General features: G+C 41.5%; 1 protein-coding gene across 1 annotated transcript in view; it reads right to left on the bottom strand.

Moving 5' to 3' along the window:
* adamts16 (ADAM metallopeptidase with thrombospondin type 1 motif, 16) overlaps positions 1-26,454 on the bottom strand; it is a 78,422-nt gene that overhangs the window by 24,236 nt on the left and 27,732 nt on the right. The window contains exons 4-11 of the mRNA XM_086155784.1: positions 24,036-24,379; positions 12,648-13,101; positions 9,852-10,054; positions 8,088-8,171; positions 7,464-7,623; positions 5,534-5,639; positions 4,504-4,641; positions 959-1,112 (exon numbers count right to left, since the gene is read on the bottom strand). Coding sequence (XP_086011910.1) covers positions 959-1,112; positions 4,504-4,641; positions 5,534-5,639; positions 7,464-7,623; positions 8,088-8,171; positions 9,852-10,054; positions 12,648-13,101; positions 24,036-24,379 — 1,643 coding nt within the window. The remainder of the gene's footprint in view (positions 1-958; positions 1,113-4,503; positions 4,642-5,533; positions 5,640-7,463; positions 7,624-8,087; positions 8,172-9,851; positions 10,055-12,647; positions 13,102-24,035; positions 24,380-26,454) is intronic.

Genomic DNA, 26,454 nt, shown 5'->3' with positions numbered 1-26,454 from the left:
AACCCAAATATCACGGTTGACGCTCCGTTGTCCGATGTTGCTGTTTCCCTTGACCAAATACAGTATGTTTTCGCTCTCTTTCGGCCTGGAGATCCATTCATTTCGATACCGATGTATTTGTAGACACGGGAGGCCAATTGCAAACAACGCATGCAGGGCCGGGTCGACCAGCTAGAAGGAAAAGTCAGCTGTTGGAGCTCATTAGGAAAATAAATTACGCAGGCGTGTCCACTGGCTCCGCTTCTAGATGGACAGATCCATTTTTGGTTCAGGTGGGTTTCAAGCTGAGTACACACTTTGGGCCTGTGATATAATCCAGATGCAAGAGGCCCGAAGAACACCGATATTTCAAAATATGTTAGACTATTATTAAAAATGAAGGAATCTAAATATTATCTGAACTCATGCAGAGTATCTCAAACAGCAACATCAGCAGTAATGAGACAATGGGAGAGTAACGAAGAGAGATTCCCATTGGCAAGGCTCCAGTGTATATTTAGTTATCCATCCCAGTGAGCATTTCATGGGTAGCATTATAGCTCTCATTGTTTTTTTTATGTGTGTGTGTGTGTGTGTGTGTGTGTGTGTGTGGGTGGGGGGGGAGTCAGTGTGCGTATATGTGTGTGTATGAGGGAGAGAGAGAATGCATGCATGCCTGCAAGTGCACGTGAGAGCAGGCAACCCCGAGGTCACCAATCAGTGTTTTCTTTTTTTTTTTTTTTTTCCTCTTTCCTTTATTTTTTTCCTCGACCTCATTCTCTCAATCATACTCTCAATTTCTAGTTTTTTTTTTTCTTTCTTTCTTTCTGAGAAACAAATGGCATGAGTTTTTTTTTTTTTTTTTTTTTTTTCAAGCAATGGAACTCCAGTGGGTATACAGAGAAAACCTAGAATCCTTGCATGGGATATTCATCTCATTTCCAAATCAGCATGGTATGACATAATTCAATAATTTCACCTTCTTAAAATCAAGGGTGCAGAGCTTGGCCTTCTCCCCAAACTGCCATTTGCACTGTGTGTCTGCATCATAAAGCTCGCCAGGCAGCTTCTCGGGGTACCGATACTCCTTCACTCCTCTGGGTTCATCTGATAGGCACAAAGCCTGGGCAGAGCTAGTGGATAGAGGAGAAGACGAGAGTCAATGAAGAGAGAGTTCACGATCCAGTCGAGTGATGGAGTCCAGACAGAGGACAAAACAAAACCGAGGAGAAAAGAAGAGAAAGTCACCGCTGCAGCTGAAGGGTGAGGAACGTGAAGATGGAAAGGTTAAAGAAGGACATGAGATGGGAGATACTTTGGAGGTCACAGCATAAAGGAGAATCCGCTATTATATTGAATATCCACCGCGGTAAATGGTCAAATAGTAGATTTGCACATAGGAAGGCTGTAGTTTCCCCATTGTGCCTCGCCTTGAAAAGTACAGTAAAGTGTTGTCATGGTAACATAATATATTGCCAAGCTCAGACTTTAACAAATGGTTTTGATGCATCAGACACCCAATTTTGAGGGAAAAAAAAAAAAAAAACACCAGAGGGGGTTTCCGATGTTAACTGATAGTAGTCGTTACTATACTGGTATTTTTTTTTTTTTTTACAGCTTAAACACTGCAGTTGTGGGAATATAATACAAAAATATGTTGGAAAGAGCATGAAAAGGCGAAATATGTTGGAAAGATTCATCGTGCTAGTGAGTGGTCCTAATTGCTTTAACAGAGAACGTGTCTGCGGCGGTGTGTGTGTGTGTGTGTGTGTGTGTGTGTGTGTTTGAGAGAGAAAGACCTTCCCTCGCTTTATGGTTCCTATGTGTCCATATAGAACAATGGCTGTTCCATATCCTGCTGTCTCTCCTTGATCACATCATAAAAGTTATGAGACAAAAGAAAAACCTGTAGATTAACGTTGTACATGCGGCACATGATGTCCCTGTGCAAGCATGAATTCCAGCAGACGTTCGTTCACAGGCAAAGCCTTTTCCAGCTAAATTGAAATGTTTTACACATGCCTCGCTCGAATCCTCTCTATTGAGGATCTTCTTCAAGAAGAATTTACATTAAACCTACAAACATTAGTGTGAAGAGTTCATAGAAAAAAGAATGGCGATATGTTTTTTTTTTCCTTGTTTCTAGATCCCCCCCCCCCCCCCCAACTGCTGGACTTGGACCGGCCGTCAGGCAGTTCTGACAAACGTGTTGGAACAGCTTGTGGCATTTTGCAGAACGGTCTCAAATTTGCAGGGTGTTTTTTCTTTAATTTAGAAAAGATGCATTGGAAATGACCGCCATCACCATCCGAATCCTCCACAGGATTATTAGTATGTGTAACATGAGAGGTCGAGTGGACAGTATAGCATTGACATGTACACCGCATATAATATAACACTATATAATATGATATAAAAATGGCTAAAAGTCATGGAAAAAATCTTTGAGTGTGTCCAGTATTTATTGCTTGTTTAAAAAAAATAAAAAACTGGATTTCTCTTAATGAGCCGTCCTAATCTTTAGCCGACTGATAATGAAAACATTTACATTGTCATCTGGATGAAAGTCGCTCAGGGGAACTTTTATAGTAATAATAATAATAATAATAATGATAATAATAATAAAAGAATGAAGAAATGCAAGAGGAGATGCCTAATAATAATATTAATAATAATAACAGTATTGATAATAATAATAATAATAATAATTATTATTAGTATCATTATTATTTTATTATATTATAAATATTTATATATATATATTATTTTTATTATTATTATTAATATTATTTTCATTATATGATATATATATATATACATAATATATATTATAGAATATATATTATATATATACATACATTCTAATATGTAATATATAATTATATAAAGATTATAATAATAACTATTATTATTATTATTATATTATAATTATCATTATTATAAAAATGACAAAAAAATATAATAATTAGTAATTTCCTCTTGCATTTCTTCATTCTTTTATAATATTATTATTATTATTATTTATTATTATTATTATTATTATTATTATTATTATTATTATGCATTTCCTCTTGCATTTCTTCATTCTTTTATTATTATTATTATTATTAGATATTTCCTCTTCCATTTCTTCATTCTTTTATTCTCAGTCAGCCCCGGCCTACTGTTGCCCCGACTCATTTCTCTGACATAGTGTACAACACATTTATTGACCGAGCAACGCTGCATTAAAACGTCTCCAAAGAGTTAAGATCCTTGTAACTTCATGAATCACTGACTGACTTCTTGATGGGCTTTACACTAAATGATCTTACATAAAAACAAAAACATTTACAAGTGGCTTTTATGAGGGCTCGGCTACCCCGGTCACGGTGGTTGCCCGTCCACTTTAACGCACGACCTCGGGCTCTGATAAAACATCCGACTATACGTACGGCGTCGGCGCAGACTTCTCCGTCTCAGCCGACTGCAGATACAAACATTTCGAGCGAACGTGAAATATCATCAGTTGGCTCGCACAAAGCTTTCCTCTGTAACATTCGGGAGTCTCAGTTGACCCACTGCAACACATTTAGCCAAAAGCATTTACACAAAATAACATTCTGTTGATTGCAATTAGGAAAAAATACAGCGCTTTTTATCATTCGGTGATTATACGTGGAGATGACCCCGGGTTGGATCAGCGGCTCAGAGATCCCGTCCACGTGGCTTCGGCCTGCGATCGTGGCTTATTTTAAGGCTGACAGGCCTAACAAGGGTGACATCACTCCGGCTCTAATAACTCAGCGAGGAAATACAGCGTCTGTCTCCGCCACGCCACGACGGGAGCGGAGGGGGGGGGGTCTGACAGTTCAGTTAACACACCGGTAAATTTGGTGGACGGTGATCTAATTTCAAGTGCACACACACACACACACACTCTATGTTAGTGATGTTTAAATGCATTGCAGAAACGTACCTGAACATATTCACTGTTCTGCTTGCGCTTTCTGTAAAATCGAAAGGGCAAATAGTCGCCCCAAATATGGCTTCATGTCAGCGATGTGCTGGATCTCGGACGTTTTGCAGATGAACCCCCTTTTCTGTAAACGCTCCTCTTAAACTCGATCTTGTTTTTTGCGTTCTCGCTCCCTGCATAAGTTGCTTTTGCGTCTATCAATGCCACGTGTTGCGTTGAAATAGGTTAAAAAGTGACATTATTATCTACCCATTACTCATCCGTATCCCAGACGAATCTGTTGCAGCTCATATATTTTGTGAGTTTTGAATTAAATGACTTAATAAGAGTCTTTTAACCAGTGTCACCCATAAATTTCAACATTAAAAATATGTGGTTTTTGCATAAATGCCTCCGGCTAAGTTGGCCAAAACAAGTCGACACACATGTGTTGTAGAAAGCAAACATCAGAAGAAGATATATCCTCTACAAATGTCACTGAGTGCCAAGTTAAAGAAAGAGTCCAAGCACTTTTTACATATATTTCTCCCCACAACAAAAGCAGTGCAGTAAATGTGTTTACTCACTTGAGGAAGCGGCTGAGATACTGGCGACTGCAGGCAGACCACGAGAAAATCCCGTTGTGACCAGCTAATGTGGGTGACATGATGTTTCCTTCCGACTTCTTACAGACGTTTCCCTCGCCGTCGTGGACCATTCCGAAACTGGGTAATACCGAAAAACAAATAAATCCTTTTAAATTGCGACAATTAGAGACTTTGCTCCGTGATGCAAAAATAGAGGTCAGATGGTTGCACTTAGACTTGTGCGCCACATATTTGCAGCTCCTCTCTGAAGTTTATACTTGCAGATACCATTTTGTTGAAATCACAGTCTACTTTCTGTATATATATATATACATAAAATCTATATAAAAATGTATAAAAAATACATAAAATATAATTATATATATATGTATAATATATATGTATAAATTCATTAAAAAAATATTTACATAATATACATACAGGACTGTCTCAGAAAATTAGAATATTGTGATAAAGTTCTTTATCTTCTGTAATGCAATTACTAAAACAAAAATGTCATACATTCTGGACTCATTACAAATCAACTGAAATATTGCAAGCCTTTTATTATTTTAATATTGCTGGTTATGGCTGACATCTTAAGATAACTTAAAAATCCTATCTCAAAATATTAGAATATCATGAAAAAGTAATTTTTGTTTTTTTTAATTGCATTATAGAAGATACAAAATATTCAATTTTTTTTAGACAGTCCTGTATATAATCCATGTCGGCTAAATGACCAAAAAAGCAAAGACTAAACACAATACTGTGGTACTGAAGGAGTCCCCTTTTTAAGCATCGCTTTCTTTTTTTTTACCACATTTATTCTTCATGTTTTATCAAATGTCCCCTGTTCCATGTTATTCTGTCACTCAGTTAGCTTAGCATTTATTAAATGCCTTCTTATTCCAGTTTCAGCCGTCTTTGCTGGTGAATCACATTGAAATTAATGATCATAACTAATGTATATTTAAAAAGTATTGCTAAGCATTCCCGTTGTCATGACGACAGGGACGGGAGTCCTTACTTGTGTCCAGATTCATGTGCGATCGTGAAGGCCAAACCCAGGCCTGTGTCTTCATTAACGGTGCAGCTCCGGTATTTGCTACACATTCCACTAATGGGAGCGAAACCTGCCGACACACAATCAAATGTTTCTTCAGTTACGACGCGTTAGCATTCGGCGTTTTCAACTTTGGCCACTTCCAAAAAAAAAAAAAAAAAAAAAAAAAAATGTCCCTCTTCATTTCCACATGCATAATCATGCGTTTTGCAGGCGGATCAGCGCTGCGTGCTTCGGAGATCTCGAAAGCGCCACATTTGGTTTAAAATCACTCGGTATGTTGCGATATGTGACTGTGTGGGAATATTCCCACATCCCCCTGTGACCTGTTACTACTCTGTAAAACAGTGTCTCTCTGTCTCCGCTTCTCTCCGATGTCATTCTCTATTAAACCGCCTGTTTGCTATTCAGCTCTCTTCATGCCTGTCACCGTCCACTATCTTTACGTCGATCTCCCTCACATCGATGCACACACAGCACCACTGGCTCCGAATAAAAAAAGGATAACACCCGTGAGGGCCTCCCTTCGTGCTTTTGTTTCTGTGTCACGGGGAGAATTTAGCCTTGTATTTTGTTATTTTACAGCTCGAGTCATTTACAGTGCATAAGCCCCGATGTGTGAATGACATAAAACATGAACAGGCCGCTTGATTGTGAGAGCTGCTAGTTAGCTCATGTAGCGTCGCTAGCGAGGGAAGAATTGCTTGAAAAATGGAGAAAAACATTGCAGCACAGGGTTTGCAGCAGTTATGCAAATAACTGTGCTATATATTGTGCGAATGGATGTTTTGTTGTGCACCTTTGGGAGCACGCACACACACACACACACACGCACACACACACACACACCTTTGAACTTTGCTTTCATAATAATGATTAGGGCTAATGCTGGGCTCAACACTTTGAAGTCAAAACTGAGGTCTGGGGTTTAAATGCAGTGTGGTAGCATGTATTTGGGCAAACTCGTGTGTGTGTGTGTGTGTGTGTGTGTGTGTGTGTGTGTGGATGTGCATCACTCAGTGTGACCTTTTGGGATACAAAATGGACTTTTTTCTCACAGTTGTGGCAGACCAAAATGCAGTAGCTCGGTTATTAGCGGCCACTATATGCTGTGAGGCGGCAAGAGGGTCTCTTTCTCCAGTGCCATCTGGAAAAAGCCACTGAACTTCTCTAAGGATCAAATAAATTGCGATTAACTTTAAAATGTATTTTTCCTCAAACCCCACCCACCTACCCTGGACCAGTGGCGTCAGAGGCTTAAGGATGGAAACTGCATGGAACGCATAACAGCAAACTTACGGCTTCAGACAGACCTATATCTTGACAAATGGGCATCCATCAAAAAATATTTGGAGAGTTGAAGATTTTATCTCTATTTGACTGAGCTAGATGGTTTTTTTTTATTTTTCGCTTGCTAGTGAGGAAATAAGTCCTATAAAGAATATTGTATAATGTGTATCTTGTCATGAGGTTTTGTAAGAATGTGTGTGACTCTGTCAAGGAACTTGTTCTAATAAATGTTCAAAAAAAAAAAAAAAAAAAAAGTATTTTTCCAAACATGAAGCTCGCGCGTTTGTGACGCGTTGTTTAGGAGGTGACTTTAAGTGAATTCCCTGATGTCATCTGTGTGTATTCTTTCTTGAACTAAACCTTAATGTTAGACAGGTGACACTGGAAAGTTTAGAGAGCTGTAAATCTTTTCAACATCTGTTTTGCTCGGTGGGTTTCACAGCGTGTGACAGAGGACGAGGGCACCTTCCCAGATAGACACTTAAAAGAAAAAGACAGAAGCGAAAAAGGACGAAAGACAGAATTCGTCTGATTCCGTTGGTCTTTGTGTTACTTTTTCACATTTCCGACATTTGGACGGGCGAAAGACTCGACGGCGTCGTACCCAGGGTGTCACATGGCTCGTTCTTCCACGAGCAGATGTCAAGCCCGGTTAGAAGGATGGCGTGGTCGTGGCGCTGACCCTCCCGGCCTCCCAGGGTGGACTGCCAGTGGCAGAAACTGTTCAGCGTGTGGTCGGCGTGGTGATTGATCACCAAGCCGTCCTGCGGAATTAAAACACAGGGTAAAACATAAGAAACCGGATTAAAATGGGTTTTTGCAGCCTTCCGTGCTGGTCCGCTCTCTTTCCTGGTCTTCATGATGACAGAGCGAGCTTTTTCTAGACGCGTGTGCTATTAGTAAGAAACATGAAGACGCGAGAATGCCAAAGTCTGGGACATCTTTGACATTTTTGGCATTCCTCCCATCCCTTAAGAAAGAAGGAACTGTATTAACATCTCAGGTGGATGGAAAGCAGAACCTGTCGGCTTCCTCGACGTCCTCTCAGAGCTCCCCACCTGTTTCCCACCTCTCTCTTAAATCTGACCGGAATCCAAGGAGACGTATACCGTTTATTGAGTACCTTTAAAAGTCCTTTTTGTGCAAGGCAACCTTGGGAAGTTCTGGAAAGAAATATCGGATTATTTTCTTCTTCTTCTTCTTCTTTTGCATTCTGACTCCATCTCACCTGCTCTTCATCCAAAAGCACCAGGCCCACGATAACTATGTTAATGCTTCCGCCGATGGTACCATCTTTGAAGAGACTGGAGACCTAGAAGACACGACACACAAACAAGCATTACTACGTCTCGTTAGCCTTCGCTCGTGTGCGGCGTCTGTCAAAATAAAACCTTTCGGGCCGAGCGTTCCATGAAGTAATTTTGGCACCGGCTAAAGTTAAACTGTCGGTTGTAGCCACAAGACAATCAAGATCTTCCTCGCGAACACAGGCGCGGTTGTTTATTCCCAACGTGACCTCCGTTTTCCAGTAGAACCTCACGGACTCCGGGGGAGGCGGGCATATATCACAACTCAGATGTGTTTTTTGAGCGTTTTCGCAGAAACACGCCAGGCTCACTGGGGTCAACGGAGATACTTTTTAATGTAATGCTATCGTCATTAAATCTCAAAACACACACGGAAGACGCGCCTATGTGAAAACATCCATCGCTCCGATAAGTTGCATGTCACATTCTGAAATTTTTTGATTCCAGATACTCATGTGGGTTTACATGAACCCCTGATTTAACGAATGACAGTGTAGGTTTTAATGCATTCAGTTCAATCATCATCTTACTTAATAGCCCTATTTGTTATAGCGAATGTTTGAGGCAGCTAACTTTGACATTTCTAAAGAATAGACCCATCAAAACGATCATATTGCACCTATTCTGTGCTCCTCTTAGCTTATGAACTTCACCAATCCCTGACTAAGCCTTCAGTCTTCTGGAAAGTTCTATTTATTCCCGTTTCTGAGGTTTCCAGTATTTCTCTGCGTGACCTCGCCGAAAGGCATTAAGAGGCAATAAAAACAATCTAGTTATATTGAATTCTCCTGGAACGGAGGCGTTCGAACGGACTTTCAAGCTCGCGCCGACGAATGCGACCCAAGTCAGTCGACCGCGCCACAAAAAAAAAAAAAAAAAGCATAAACCTGCGCAAGCGTCTGCGCGGCGCATCAGATTTGCAGCGATTAAACACCCCGTTTAAGAGCCATGAGAGCTGGCAGCTGTGCTTCGGCCTGGCTCTTTTCTATGAAATGCCATTCTGTATTTAGGTGACTCCTCTTTGGCAGACAGCGATTGCTCTAACTTGGTTTTAACCAGAGGGAGCCGTGTTTTCAAAATAGACGGATTATCTTTGGATTTGTCAGTCAGTCATTAAGTAGCAAACTACCATGACAGAATTCGCTTGCAGATCAGCTGAGAGGGACGGCGGCGGCGGCGGCGAGGGGGTTTAAGGGGGGACGGGGACGCTGAGCTCTGCAGCGATGAGCTCACTCGCATATCAGTTTCGTGTTTTCAGATGTGCTCTTTTCCGATAAGTGAGAAGGGAAGATGTCGCGCCGTGTCAGTGAACCTAAAGCTATGAAAACAACCAAATGAGTTTTATCAGCCTTTTGCATACGCCGTATATTTTCTGCGCGTTGAGCACGACATGAGGGACCATTTTTAAATTGCTTTAAATTTTGGAAGGTGTCACTATCTGCAAAACCATTTCATCATCAAGTTCAATTTATTGTCTCAAAAGACCCCTGCAATTGTGATGCATTCAAGGGCTGTTTTTTCTATGCAACCAAAAAAACCTGTTTTTGATTTTCTATAACACATCTGTAATTCATAAAAAAAAAAAAAAAAAAAAAAAAAATCAATGTATTTTCTGTAATCCAAAAGAGTTTTATCGATTTCATCTTCTGTAATAATACCACACTTATAATCAAGTTTTCCCTCACCATATTAAGTACAGTGAGAACATAAGTGGTGATGTTCTCATGGCCGTGGTTGTCCATCATCTTTTTATCCACGACCACCAGCGTTTCCACGTTGAGTTTCTGACTGGCTTGGTTTTTCATCAACACCGCCCGTTTGTTCCTCGGGATGAACTTGTACTCGTCCGGAAGCATGAAGATGTCCTCTTCCGGGGGTTTCGGCATGTCTGGAAGAAACGGACGGAAATAAATGGCGGTTCGGGACGAAGCGACGTCGAAAGCGGCGAGGAAAATCGGCGATCGTTTCGACTCAAGTCGTGGAACCGCAAGTGATCGATGAGGGAGTGAAATTGTGCGCATAATAGCGTCTCACAGTTATGGTATCCGTTACATACGCATAACCCCTTCGGTCGCACGAGATTTAAAATTGACCCGCAGCTGCCTCGCCAAATGGCCACCTCTCATCTGGGTGTCAACCGGAGATTCTGGCAAGACGCTAACAGCCATTCTGGATGACGAAACTGCAAACTGAGCTCTTTCTTTTGTTGAATCTGGCACTCTAAGAGCTACGCTACCATTGGGTGCAGTGTACACGGCGCTATATTAGCATTAGCGACACCGAATCGATGTTTATCGAAATGGTATAAGAAGTAAATGTAACATGTCTGTGGCAATAGGAGATCATATCCGAGTAAATTCTTATTTATGTTTCACTTTTATCCTTTCTGTTTATCCCGACGATCCATGATCACTGTCTGGCTGCGAAAAAAAACAAAACGGTTTGAAAGTTTGCTTTCATAAGCGAGAAGTGGATGATGATGATGATACGCCTTTTTGACTAAAACACTTCACAGGTGTTCAGTGATGTCATCATATGAGAATGTAAACATGGTTGTGTTTTCACAAGGGAAAGGCTGCTGGGGGGGGGTTCTGAGGGGCGATGGCGATACCACTTCAATGTGCAAAAAAAATAAAAAAAATAAATAGATAAATGACCCTCATCATAGCGACCGATCTTGAGATAAACCTTTGAATGCGTTACAGTGTAAAATGAATATGAAACATGTCGTCTCAGCTCTCTTGCATTTGCAATAAAGTAAAAAAAAACGCCAAAAAAATTCAGATTCAGACGATGCTACTCGTGAGAAACCTTCATCTTCAGATATCATATAGATTAAAGGATTCCTGCTGTTAGCATTAACCTTTCAAACATGTGCTTTCCTTGGTGACGATAATAGCAAAGCATCTTGTTTTCCTGACTGCATTTTATACGAGCATTTTAAATGGAGATGCGGTACTTTGGTGGGTGTGATAGCGCTTCTCTGCAGTGTAGCCCAAACTACGGCCCGGGGGCCAAATACGGCCCGCCACCACATTTTTCCCGGCCCCTGAATGGTAATAGAGATGCATTATGTTTTTTTTTTTTCCAATCGTGACTTGTACATGCATAGAACGCAACATTATATTCCACCCTTCTGCAATCTGTGCCTTATCTGAAACCCCTCCCTCAAAAAAAAAAAAAAATCCTGGACACACCCCAGTCAAATAATGCCGATAAGATTAGGTAAGAGAAAAATAGACTCCAAATGCGGGGTATTTTACCTGGTTGGTGTATTTAAGGTTTCATAGCTTGCTTGCTTTCTGTTTTTCTGTGAATTTAATGTGAGAGAGCTGTAAACAGTTGCATCTACAAGAAAGTCCTTGGTCTTTGTATATTTGAAAAACTTGAAAAGGGTTATTTTGTTATTATTTATTTCATAAATAGTGTTATTTATTTCATGCATAATGTTATTATTTATTTTCTGATTTTTTTTTTTTCCTGTCAAGATCCCAGAAGAGGTTCATTTTTGGTTATGTGTGGCTTTCTGGAAAATGATAAATGTTTACTTTTAGACAGTTCTGCGATGGTCATATTTTTTGTTACAAACTGGCCCCCAGTCAGAGAAGGGAAAAGTTATTTGGCCCTCGCACAATAAAGTTTGGGGACCCCATTAGGGGTATTGATCCCATTAGGCCCTAATGGGATCAATAGCTTTTGGTGTCCTGGTAAGTGTTTTAGTCAAAAAGGCGTATCGTCATCATCATCCGCTTCTCGCTTGCGAAAGCAAACTTTCATACGGTTTTGTTTTTTTTCGCAGCCGGACACTGATAATGGATCGTCGGGAACAAAACAGAAAGAATGAAAGTGAAACATAAACAAGAGTTTATTTCTTATTGCATTTCGATTGGCATCGACCGCTGCTAGTCTCACGCTCCGTACACAAACCCAATGGTAGCGAAGCTCTGAGAGCTCCAGATTCAACAAAAGAAAGAGCTCAGTTTGCAGTTTACCCAGGACTCCAGGTCAGGAATACAAGTTTGTTTTCTTCGACCGAATGATTACCTGAAGAGTGGCGTCTTATCTCAAACTCCCGTTTTACCGATATCGGAAAATATATGGAAATGACACGAGAATGACTAAAAGCAGACGTCAGTGACTTCAAGGTTTTATACGATTATTTTGGTGCTCCCTGTTTAGCAGGAAGCTTATTTTGAAAGGATCTGAATGTGTATAAAAACAATAAATTGACGCTAAATGGTAAAGCTAAGGGAAATGGAGCTACATTAAGAAAATTAGCATATTTCCACGACTGTTTATAAAAGTGAATCAAAGCCCTTCTTTCCTTTGCCATTTTCCTCATTAACTGTATTTCTAGAATTCATGAACTTCTTTGGGATAAAAAATGTAGAAGTGTTTATTACATCTGGAGAAGAAGAGCTTGGAGTAGCTAGTTCTGCATGCTTCACACCCATCAAAATGAGAAATTTGCCCTTACATACATTTCTTTCGCCTCCCGCAGAAGTGCTGCCTCTGCTTTTCCCCGTGTCTGTAGTCGCTGTCGTGCCAGAGGGCGTGTCGGTGATTTCTACGTCCTCGATGTTCCGTCATCTCGTCGCGGCCGTCGCCGGTGTCGAGGCCATCGCCACGGATGTCGGTTCGCAGCCCTTGTCGGTCCTCGTGCTGCTCTTTACCAGATATCTTAAGCTCAGGGTCTGCCTTGGAGTTTGCTGAACCTCCGAGGACAAAAACCGGTCCGTGAGAAGTCGAATCAGCGGATCTCTTCTGGCGAACCCGACCTCGATGACCTCCGTGCTCCATCGTGGAGTTCCTGACGCCCTTGTAGAGAATGTGCGGCTGGTGACCGGACGGCGCTGCGAAGTTCTCGCTCCGGGCCAAGTGGAGGGCCACGGGTCTCAGGAAGTAATCTGCGTCTTGTGTTCTGATTAAACCTGTCTAAAGGTATAACACAAAGACGGATTAGCTTGCAAGCTGTGCCTGGTGGAACTTCAACAAATCCTTGCGTAAGTGATCGTCACCAAGCCATATGGGGGCCTAGAATAAACACTTCTATGGTAAAATATACAGGAAAAAAGTGTAACACGATTCATGTAGTTGTATAATGATCAGTAAAGAGGCCGTTTCTAGGCTACCGATATCGACCGACGTCGTTTCCCACCGAAAGCGGCCTTGAGGGTTGCAGCCATATTTCAAATAGTGAAGAGCGGACAAGCCTCTCCAGCATTCGTCTCACTCCTTCAACCTGTCTCTGTTGGCAATTACCAAAGATTCAACTCAGTGGGCCCCAATTACTGGCCATGTTTCTTCATGTTCAACATCTGTTTTGCTGTTCAGGGTCAAGTGTTATCTCGACGAAATCTAAATAAGAGTCAGAGGAGGGCGTATACGCTCCTTAAAATGTATATTCTCGAAAAGTTTACGGCTTTACGTACTTCAAACAATCCTATATAAATGTAATTACGAGTTATCCTCAATGTCTCACTCCTCGGAGCTTCCATCACGGTCAGCCATATTGAATTTTACGCGACATAACAGGCTCGGTTCCTTTAAATCTTTACCCGATCATTTCCTCAACCCTCGGGATTTCTATATCTGGTTGCTTCTCCGATAAAGAAACGGACGCGTTTTGATCGTGGGCAATTTTCCAGGATCGATTCTCAACACAGCTGATTCTCATCCGTTTCTTTTTTATTTCTTGTATTTTGTCTCTCTTTTTGTCCCCTTCAGCCTCTCCAAACACATACCACATCTGTGATGACAGTCAACTGGCATGTTGTGTGTGGACTGTAACAGCCCTTGGCAGTAATAGTGCTTTCCCTAAAATATGTTTGCTTGACTACAGTCTCCCTTTCTCTCGCTCTCTCGTTTTTTTGTTTTTTTTTTTGCCAGTGCTGGCTGACAGAAGCGGCCTGCCACAGTGGCAGCGTTGAGGTTGTGGCTGAAGTGGGATTATTGTACCGGGTAAGATGTGTCTGCGACAGAAAGCGCGTTTGGATTTTAATGTATAGACAATACCCACGCACGCGTGACAAGGAAAATACGGATGTCGACAAGTTTGTTTGTGCGCTTCCAATGCGGTGCTATATTTGTGCAGCATTTGATGGGTGCTATAAAGGTCATCGGACCTGATTTACAAACTCTGGTTTCTCCATCTGTCATTGCATCAACCACAAGCAGTGAAACGGTCCCTGGAAAATGCTTGCAAAATATATAAAGAACTTTTTTTTTTTTTTTTTTTATCATTAATTCTAAAGAATACGAGCCAATACAGATGTGTAAACTGCCGTGGCTGCAGGGCCCACGCGGTTTATAGCTTCCATTGCATTCAGCCGTATTGAGCACAATGTGGATTTTTCAATCGTCGGCCAGACAGCGAAACGGCAAAAGGAACAAAAGGATATAGAGAATAAAATCCACACGGCGCATTCGACGTTATGAGTCAAATATGGGACTCTATGTGGAGGATGCTCCGCTTTGCACCTCCATGTGTCTTTACCGCGAGCCAGAGGGGAGCAGCTACTTGTTTACAAGACTTTCTGCGTTAGATAATGATAATTTCCCAGCCTTACAGTAAAAGGGCGTTTCGCAGACAAATGATAACAGACACAGAAACATATTTGGAGACATATTTGCAGTCCGGAAAGACAATTTTCGGCCCAGTGCTCATTGAGATGATTACGGTATTTTGAGCGAAAACAAAACAGTGGACATATAATGGAGTTCTCATGTAGCAGTCGGTGTTCATACGACACAACAACCGCAACTTAATGACCTTGTCATCCCCATTATCTGAGCTAAGTCCTAAAGCTGCGGTTCCCCTCTCGGGGTTCGAGGCCAAGACATTGCACCCGATTCAATGATACAACGACGAGTGGGAAAAACGACTCCGACACGTCCCCGTTCTCTCAAACCGCTTGGTTTTACAAAAGGGCGGCGGGTCGGCTATTAGGCAAACCAGAGACAGAAACGCCCGATCGGAACTTTCTACCGCGGTACACCTGCTAGCTGTTAAGTAGTAGCCGATCCTTGCCGGGAACTGTGGCTCGCATTGTTCGTTACGATCACGCGTGACGAGCCGTGCGCGAGCCTGTCATCTGCGTTTTAGGAATAACGGGCGATTGTTACGAAATTAGCCACCGGTGACGACGATCCGTGCCGCTGTCGGGCTTTTAAGAGTTTCACGTCGGAAGACTTTGGTTGTGCCGTCGGAGGAATTAGTGCAGAATCGTATCAGCTGAGACGATAGCTGTCATGTGATTTGAAAAATTCCAGGACATTTTGTATCTGGTTTGTAACATATGACAACAGTTCCAGGAGAAAAACTTAGTCATTGTGGGTTGTGTGTTTCCTGATAGCAGTAAAAGAGTGGTTAAACAGATCGAAAAGATTGAAAAAATGATGGAAAGAGCCTGTCCTACCAGCAGCGAGACTGGGTTGGACTATTTATTGTGGAATTATGATAGAAACAGCCAAGTTTTGGCATAATTCGCAAAGCAGCCTCGGGTTCACGTTTTTAACGAGAGCTATGTATTTATAGCAAAGATATACACACGGTGGAATTACTTGTCGTGTGTTTATTTTCAACTTCAAACTGCCAACTAAACCTCAAGCATGTAGTTAGCTCTTCCCAAACACAGCTACGCCTTTTACTGTTGTTTACATCTGAACGCGTTCCAACGCAATTTACAGTATAGAGATCCATATACGTGCTGCAGGCAACAAACATTTCCTCGCATTGCAGAGATGGAGGGGCGATCTGAAAACCGATACGTCACCTGAGGAGTCATTTTAACTATTTCACCTGAGTTATTTCACCTGACCGACGGACACTCGTGACACTTGCCGGATGCACGGCGTGCAGAACATTCTCTGGATTCTAGCTGGAGCACTTTGTTTTTTGTTATTGTTGTTGGAGTTTTCATCTGGGCTGCTCTCATAACATTGGTAGAAAATAGATCCGACAACAAAGTTATTTATTTATTCGGTGATTCATTCAAGATATGTACGGCTTGTTCTGTCGTCAGGGTTCGACGGGGCCGGAGCCCATCCCGTTTATTTATTTGTTTATTTTTTTTCTTATTATTTTTTTAAAGAAACTTGATCTTAGAAAAACAAACAAAAAAACTCTAGTCTAAAGTTTCTTATTATGAATACTTTGCTGGCGGTCAGTCTGACTGCCACTTCCCACAATCCCAGTCTTGATCTTTTGTTTCGCCCAGATTTTTAAATGATTTTAAATTATTTTCTTGATTTTTTTTTAATGTCCTACAATCCCAGTCTTGATCTTTTATTTGGCCCAGATTTTTAAATGATTTTAAATTATTTTCTTGATTTTTTTCCCCCAAATCCCAGTATTGATCTTTTGTTTTGCCCAGATTTTAAAATGATTGAATTTTTTTTTTTTTTTTTTTTTGGACGTCCACAATCCCAGTCTTGATCTTTTGTTTTGCCCAGATTTTTTAATGATTTTAAAATTATTTTCTTGATTTTTTTTTCTTTTTAAGTTCCTACAATCTCAGTCTGGGTCTTTTATTTCGCCCAGATTTTTAAATAATTTTAATTTATTTATTTATTTTTTTTAACTTCCCACAATCCCAGTCTTGATCTTTTGTTTTGCCTAGATTTTTAAACGAATTAAATTATTATTTTTTTTTCATTTATTTTTTTTTTAACGCCCACAATCCCAGTCTTGATATTTTGTTTTGCCCAGATTTTTAAATGAATTAATTTTTTTTTTTTTTACGCCCACAATCCCAGTCTTGATCTTTTGTTTCACCCAGATTTTTAATGATTTTAAATTATTTTCTTCATTTCAATTTCCCCTAAGGTACTCACATTTCATTGGTACAAAATTTGTTCACAAACAAAGCTGTAAACTGTAATCAAACCCCTCATGCTAGTACAGGATATATAAGAGTATATGCAAGACAGGCAAAAATAATTCTGTCTTTAGCACGCATCCATCCATGTCGCATCCATGTCTCAGTCCAGCTACTTATAATGGCAAACAAACCGCGTAGATTCATTTCTTTATAACGCCTTTAGCCTGCAAATGCCTCACATTCTTTAAGCTCAAGCGTGGCCATACGCAAAACAACATGCTTCCGCTACTCATTCCAAGTGTGTGTATGCAAACCACTATGTTAAGAGATTAGGTCACACCAGTGCCTTTCCTAAATAGCAAAGTCATCAGATTACAAACTGCGGTCTACGAGGTGCAAATAGCAGTCGTAAAATGCTGAAACACGACTTGGGAGGGCGCAAACAGCTGGATTCTATGGAGTCAGACTCATCCAGACAAGCAGCAACAAGAATAAGGGGTGGGGGGACGCAGGGAATGATAGAAAAACGGAACTGAGGGGGAAGCATTCAGTACATTACAAGGTGCACCTGACAATGTATGTATGTGTGTGTGTGTGTGTGTGTGTGTGTGTGTGTGGCTATCAACAGTTTAAGGCTGTCTCTTTCTTTCTGGGACAGAGACCAACACATGTTACTTTACTTTATTCCATATTTATTACTTCTGGTGGTGATTTTCAACTGGTTCCAAGGGTATGAATAGTAGGCCTACACCACCCTTGACTCCATGTATCGTAACCAAAAACAAAAATCTGCAACACAAGAATTTCAGCGGAAACCATGGAGACGTTACTCTTCACGGTTCATTCTTTCTATCGCGTCGCAACAAACAACTTTCCAAACAAGCTCTCGTTGGACAGAATGAAGTACGTCAGCCGTTCTTTACGGCGCTTGCTTGCAAGCGGCTCCATGACGGCACTGGATTCTTTAACGTATTATCGATTTCACTTTTAGCCGTACCTTAGTCATCCGCTGGCTCGTGGCAGCGAGCGCATTACAGCGAAAAAAAAGGAGGTCTATCAACAAATATTCCATGCTGAGTTAAGTAATAATCCTTCAGTATCATTCCATTGATCTTAGATGTTTTGAAAACTGATAATAGCAACTTGCCTTGGCAACACCGCATGCTTTTCAAAGCTTTATAGCATCAATAGAACATCGCTCATATTTTCTTGGAAATCCCAAAGGTGGGACAAGATTGTAGCATTCATCACGACTACCATTACAAGTCCCGGGGCAAAGAAACACACCCGTAATTTTACAAGAGGAAAACAGAAGACGTCGCGGTGATTTGTGGACGTTTATCCTTTTCTTTTGGCAACGTGACAGAAGTCAGACTTTTGAAGTTTGAATAAAACAAGATTAGCCAAAGACATTATGGTAATTCAGAGGCGCAAAATAATGGGAAAACCTGAGCTAAGACTGATTATTGTGTCACTTCGCACATATTTTAAAAAGATATTTTAGAAGTAGACACGACAATAAAAACTTGGCGCGTGGATAGAGCTAAAACAAAAAAAGATTAACCATGCATCTTGAAGTAACCACCTTTGACAGGGTAAATCTGCTGCCACCCCACCCTGGCACTGCTTTGGTATAGCAGTGCTTTTAGCCAAATGCTAAGTAAACAAGCGAGGGAGGCCACGATGACAACACGTGTTGATGCCGAAGAGGCCTAAAGATTTCTCTCGGGTGTGCACGTATGCAACAATTCATTAATTTCCATTCATCTCCATGCTTTGCTGACGCTAATGGGAAAAATGACAGCCGTGCAAATTCTAGAAAAAAGGAAAAGAAAACATCACTGCCCACCCAGTTAGGGATGGGTGAGGTTTGCAAAACTTTACACGCCAAAAGGGCTCCAAAAATAAAGATAATTTATTCTACATATAGTGCAAAAAAACATATTCTCACATGACCATATTACTTCCAACCAGAGACACGTGTTGACAAACATGTTACTGTGATGCCATTTTTAAAGGGAATGAGCTTTATTTTGTGCCTCTTGTTAGAAATATCATGTCATATTAACATTTTAACACTATATCATCTTTAAACTTTAAACTCCATCCTGTTAAGACAGGGATTTTTCTGGGCACACTTATCTCACAAGGGTTAAATGAGGAATTTGATATTAAATCTCATTTATAGGCACATACCCATGTTTTCTGTCCGTATGCTATTGTTTTGTTCTATTTGTCTAATTCTTCTTCCATGTATATACTCAATATTTTATATTGTATGCTGAAACCCTTTGATTAACACTGTTTTCGTTTCTATATATGTACATATGTATATAAAAAGGTCCATTTCTAGGCTCTGGTCTCAAGAAATGGGGACAGTAACGTTATAATGTTAAAATATTAATATTACATGATATGGCAAGAGGCGCAAAAAAAAAGAAGGGACTCCATCACATGATCATTCCCTTTAAAAATGGCACCACAATAACATGTTTGTTAACACATATTTCTGGTAACTGTCTAAGGAAGAAGAAAAATAATACTCTTTTACACTATATGTAGAATAATTACTATAATTAATTGATAATAATCATTATTACAAATGTTCCTTATTTTTGGAGAGATATTCCAAGATATTCCACGCTTTCGCTGGTAGCCGTTTATGCTAAAGGAGAACCACATGGGAGAAAATCCCCCTTTTTATGTGACACTGTGAAAATAATACTTTTTTGTACTATATGTAGAATAATTATTATAATTAATTAATAATAATTATTATTGTAAATATGCCTTATTTTTGGAGCGCTTTTTCAAACGCAAGTTATTCCACGCTTTCGCTGATAGCCGTTTATGCTAAAGGAGAACCACATGGGAGAAAATCCCCCTTTTTATGTGACGCCGTGAAAACAATATGTTTTTGTACTACATATAGAATAATTATTATAATTAATTAATAATAATTATTATTGTAAATATTCCTTATTTTTGGAGCACTTTTTCAAACGCAAGTTATTCCACGCTTTCGCTGGTAGCCGTTTATGCTAAAAGAGAACCACATGGGAGAAAATCCCCCTTTTTATGTGACGCCATGAAAATAATACTTTTTTGTACTATATGTAGAATAATTATTATAATTAATTAATAATAATTAAGGAACATTATTACAAATGTTCCTTATTTTTGGAGAGATATTCCAAGATATTCCACGCTTTGGCTGATAGCCGTTTATGCTAAAGGAGAACCACATGGGAGAAAATCCCCCTTTTTGTGTCACACCGTGAAAATAATACTTTTTTGTACTATATGTAGAATAATTATTATAATTAATTAATAATAATTATTATTGTAAATATTCCTTATTCTTGGAGCGTTTTTTCAAACGCAAGTTATTCCACGCTTTCGCTTATAGCTGTTTATGCTAAAAGAGAACCACATGGGAGAAAATCCTCCGTTTTATGTGACGCCGTGAAAACAATATGTTTTTGTACTATATGTAGAATAATCATTATAATTAATTAATAATAATTATTATTGTAAATATTCCTTATTTTTGGAGCGCTTTTTCAAACGCAAGTTTTTCCACGCATTCGCTGATAGCCGTTTATGCTTAAAGAGAAACACATGGGAGAAAATCCTCCGTTTTATGTGACGCCGTGAAAATAATACTTTTTTGTACTATATGTAGAATAATTATTATAATTAATTAATAATAATCATTATTACAAATGTTCCTTATTTTTGGAGAGATACTCCAAGATATTCCACACTTTCGCTGATAGCCGTTTATGCTAAAAGAGAACCACATGGGAGAAAATCCCCCTTTTTATGTCACGCCGTGAATTTTCACACCATTTGTACGCTAATCAGTCGACACAATAGGTTTGTTTTGCATCTTTTACTCCATCAATCCCGGCCGCCTGCAAGTGAGAGACTTTTACGGTCCGACTTCCGGCGGTCATCAAAGCGACCAAAGGGGCTGCCCGGGGAGCCGGGTTGAAAAGACGATTTATACGTCGGCTTTACAAGGTAAGGCTTCCAGAGGGAAGGGGGGGGACGGGTCGCCACGGAGGTCATAACGTAATGGCGATCACACCCTTCATCTTTATATCTGCCTCTCTCTTCACCATCCTCTTCTTTCTCGTTATCTATCCATGACTCCGCCAGCCGGCCAATGAAAACAGAAACGGGAACAAAACCGAGGGAGACACCGGATGACTTTTATAAAGGGCCCGCGAGAGGCGGCGGGTTCACAATCCTGCGCGAGCCCCTAATTCATGTTATGTCTCAGCTCCCCTGGACCGGCGATGTTACAGATTCACGAGGGAGACGACTGCAAATCCGTGCTTATACCGGAAAAAAAAAAAAAAAAAACACGGAGGTTTTGATATTTAAACTTTACGGCCGCCGAAAATAAAATAAACGATCGCAATTGATGATGATTTAAGTTTCCCAGTCATGATAGATCATAAGTCTACATACTTGGTAATAAAACAGACCGAGTACTTGTTATTTAATTCCGCTTTTGTCTAAAGAGACAAATTACAGCACATTTATAGAGACAACAATCCATAATTTTCAAATTCCACAATAGAAACAACAGTCATTCATTATTAAATCCAGATTGTGACATGTTGTGGTAAATATGACAGAGCGCCTTCGGTTCTACTTTCACCAAAAAGGACGTCTATTTGGGTTGAACGCGATGGAGAGTCCAGGTCAGGATTGTAAAACAATCAAGAAACAAATTGGGGTTAAGGGGTTTTAGGGTGCTCTCATCTAAGCGTTATCATGCCAGATGCCTCCACGGACACCGCTATTGATCTGAAGTTCTCTCGTCAATATTTATCCTCGCCTGTCAAATAGGAATAAGAACAAAGTGCAGGGTCTCTTTTGAACCGACGCGGCCTTGTGAAACCTTGTTAACATGATCCCACCAGATATTGGCTTATGACCGGGGACATTTGGAAAACACAAATCACACGTGCGATCGAGAATCATCCATATTTTCTACATGTAGAAAACTCCGACGTGTTATTTTCTTCAAATACCCTTTGCAGAAACGACACCAATGACGCTTCGAATGATTCTACGACACGGTCGGCAACGCGTACGAATGTTCGCCGTCGGGTCTTGGCCTTTCCCGCTGGTGGCGTTTCTCGATTCCTATCAGAAGACGTCAGACTCCCGTCACTGCGACCGACCCGGCCCGTGAGAACCGCTTTCACAGTCTCTGCAACCCGAGACCTTTTGGCTAAATCTTTTATTGGTATCTGGTCTAAAATGCATGTGAACACACACACACACACATGCACACACTTCCCTGGAGATGTGCCATTCTCTGTAAGTTTAGAGGGCAATTCTCAGACACAGCAGAGGGCTCGGTGAAAATATAAACATCCAACTAGTGAAGACGAGCCAAGAGTCGATTGGAATGACAAAATTTGGAATTTTTGCCGCTATATCAAGGACTTTACACTCGAGCTTCATTGACATTTGCTCCGATCGTCGCTGAGTCGAGTTTCTTCTAAACCGGGGAGTCACTGGTGGTATCTAAAAACAGATAATTGGAAATTGTGGGAGTTTATTTTCTGTTTGCGCTGAATTCAAATGACTTTCAATGCCGCTTTAAGGGCCGAGAAGATGACACGGGTAGTCGTGATGACCGAAACACGGCGGTGGAATATCGTATATATTGTCAGGCTGCAAAGGAGGGCGGCGAGAGGAACGACTGAACCTTGGCCAGTTTCCTCCACAGAACACAAACACATCTGATGGGCCGTCTGCGTCACGTTATTAGACCACATATTACATTAAGGAAACAAACAATGGAGCTCTCCAAAACCAAAACAGAACCCCGTACTGTACATGTGTTTGACTAACCCGGCACAAATGAGTGTAAGAATTAAAACGTTTACTCGGTTTCGCGTAAACATCGCTCGCGTGGCCGAGTTGACTCGCGATCCGCCGGCCACCCGTTCGCAAAAGCGGCACCCCGCCCAGTTTCGAGAACATTTCGCTCGCTAGATTTTTCACTAACCCTCTCGCCAGCTGTATCCGATCAGACTTGAGTACCCGATAAAAATTGCAAAATTTCCACTTTGCAAAATCGTCATGACCGACCGTGATATGATGACGTGCGCGCACAATAATTTATTATTGTGAAAATAACGGCACACCGCGAAATCAATGATTCGGCATATTTGTTGAGGAGGATTTTCCTGGCTTTCGAACAAATATTCTGTTGTGTTCGCAGACTTGACTTTTCCATTCATTAGTTATTCATTAGCTGATTTAGGCAAACATACGGCGCAATATGCACGGAATGAGCTAGGAACTAATGATGCAGAAAATACTGGAGGAAACTCGCGCGGGACGGCTTGCCAACCGAGACAACTGGTCGGCAAGTGGGCTGTAGCCGACGCGCACGTATCTTTTCTGAGCGCGGAGGGCGGCGACCCAGAGGCTGCGTGAAAATCAGCTTCACAGTAGCGTGTCAAAGTGACGACTTGTTGAATTCTCAAGTGTCAAAAAGTATTTTACAGCGGAAAAAAAATTGGGGTTTTATCAAGATCCGGGCGCTCGCTGTAATGCGACTCTTCACTTTCCCCCCTTTATTCCTACCTCAGTCTTTCCTTTGGCACAGAGTCTGATTGGCATCTGGTGTTTAATATCTTCAGACCCAAAATCGTAGTGGATTTACGTCTTTGTGTCTGTGGGAATTCGGCGCTTCGTAAACTATGAGCCGAAACCCAAATAGAGGCACGGGGCTCGATTTTTTTTTTTCCTCTCTCTCTCTAGGTTTCATCATGACACGAACATTAATGCTGTGTTTACATTATCAGTGGTCCCAGGATGAGACAAATTTACAAAATGTGGTTCTCAGGCTCAGTGACTGCAATTACTCCGTCCATGCGTCAATCTAAAAGCCAAGTCCAAGATTCTGTACAATAAACTTCAACTGTAACCGCTCACAGAAAAACACCAACATAGGTTTCTTCCTTCTCCGAAATCCCTGCGCAACCCGAAACCGGGGGCTTTCAGACTCACCATCCCCGTGCATGTAGACAGTGCCACCGAGGAGTTGACCCTCGACCTGAGAGACCCCTGGTAAAAGCAGAGGTCGTCCTGATGGTTCGCCCTCAGGCTCTTGGTGCCGTTCTTTCCCAGGACCTGGATGGTGAAGCCAGGTGCAATCAGGCTCTCCGAGGCCTCCCTCAGCTCCATATGGAAGTCCTGCCCTAAGCCTCTGAGCTGGAAGTGGACCGTTTCCGTGTCGACGTTCGCATCCGGGGACAAAGATCTGCGTTGCCGCCTGCGTTGGTGGTGGGCGACGGCGTGGGAGACGTACGAGCCTCGGTGGTCGACCTCGTACGGAGCGACGATCTCATATTCTGGTCGGGAAGAGATAGAACGTCAGCGGGAGGACAGAGAGACTCCGGGAAGAGTTTGTGATCAGAATGAAACGCTGAGTTGGTTAAACCTCCTGCGATCTTTGCATTGTGTTTACTCCCCTTGTCCTACGGGTCAAAAATGACCCATAAGACAATCTTTGTACCCTAGTGGTGTCCAGCCCACATGGAAACATAAACAAAAAAGAAGTATCACTTTCTCTAATTCTGGGGTCTCTTTCGGAAAAGTCATAAAATTTCAACTCGGAAAAAATAGGTTACGGTGGTTTTTCTACAGCTAAACGTGGTAGTGGGTCACTTTTGACCCGCAAGACAACACAAGGGTTAAAACACGATAGAGGCAGAGAAACTGATTTTGAAACGCTCCCCCCTGAGGATCCGACATATAGATGCCTGTTGAAATACATATTTTTACATTTTATCACATCGTCTACGTTGTCGTCGCCGTCCTTACTGACCGAAAACTCTTGTTAAGAGCGATTGCATTGCGGTCAGAGGACAAACCTCTTCCTCGGCCCTTTTCAAATCCTCCGTGACCCGCCTCGTATACTTTTGCCGGTCGGGTCGAGAAAGAGTTACAAGAAAAGGAAGGATCTGAGACGGTTCCAACACAGCAACTTCAGTGGAGAGTGAATCATGTTTGACCTTGTGTTTTATTACTGTTTTTACTATAGCTCAGGCAGAGTAACTGCGGGCCATAAAGCGAGATGGTCACAGCCTCGGCTACTTCAACCGGATAAATGTCTAATTCTACCACAGAAACTAAGCGGATTGGAGTTTCCTCCCATCATCGAATCAAAAGACTATCTCACTTCTTCAGCCGCACCGAAATTGGTTTTCCAGAGGAAATCGTCCAAGTCGACGCCGCCGTTCGCCATCCTCCGAGTGAGAGCGTGCCGACCCGCCGAAAAGTAAGTAGCTCGCTTTTAAATCTTTGTCCGAATGGATCTGGAGATTACACATCTGGGTAGTTTGATTTTACCGACAGGGTAATCGGAGCTTCGGGAATTATCGTGCGGATTGTGGGTACCCGATACTGTAAATGATCGCACACCTTGAAATGCTATACTCTTGATGCACCTTTGGATCTTTGCCTAACAGGCGAGCAAACATGAAACGGTTTCGATGTTGATTTTAGAGGGGGAATAATGACCGCTGCCAATGTTTTCCGTTTCCGCCGTGGGAAAGACACGCGCTGCCCATTTATCAGCTCAGAAATAACAGCAGCCTTGAACTTACAGTCAACAAAAGAAAGTCTCAGTTACTGTACGGCGTGACCCGCTTTCGGGAGCCCGAGCGCTACGTATATTTAGCACCGAGACAAAAACACATGGAGTGACAGACAGTGTGTCATCCTTGGCACTAGGAGGGCCTGAGGTCTAAACTTTGGTATCTGGTGCATCTTGAGGTTGACTTAAAGCCCCCTATCTGCGACACGCTTATTAATGGATGCGCTTATTTCCGGCGACCGACGTTACAACGGCGTATTTTTAGCGTGGGTGGCCGCCGGGGGAAGCGCATCCTCGACCTCCTGTGCTAACGCTGCGATCTGCACGGCACCGCTCGGCAAACATTCACTTCCAGAGTTTCAAAGCACTTGAGCAAAAGTTAGGAAATGAAGTTCTAGATCCGTCCCACACACACACACACACACACACACACAGATGCACTTAGTCCGCTGTTGTTTGTCTGTTCCTCCAAACTTAAAAAAAAAAAAAGAAAAACAGCTGCAGTGACCCGTGTCTGACATTATACAAACAAAGAATGTGCGGGAACGGACTGCACACACACACACACATGTGTGCATGTGCACAGGCCTGCACACACACACACACACACACACACACACACACACACTTCTTGTCTGATGGGCTGAGACAAGATCCTGCAGCGGATAGTTTGTTGGTTTAGTGGCTCCTGAGTGCCATTAGTAAGCCAACTGATAGGAGCTGTGAGCAGCAGGTACATTGACTAGGACCGAACAAAAGATGAAACAGGTGACCTATTTCCCCATTCTAACAAATTTGTAATGTCTCATTATCACCAGGCAATAGCTC

This window comes from Fistularia commersonii, chromosome 11, assembly GCF_037954325.1.
Source record: "Fistularia commersonii isolate RoL2024-O1a breed Wild chromosome 11, RoL_Fcom_v1.0, whole genome shotgun sequence".
NCBI classification, from domain to species: domain Eukaryota; kingdom Metazoa; phylum Chordata; class Actinopteri; order Syngnathiformes; family Fistulariidae; genus Fistularia; species Fistularia commersonii.
The sequence above is the reverse complement of the archived record's forward strand: the minus strand, read 5'-3'. Positions and strand labels throughout refer to the sequence as shown.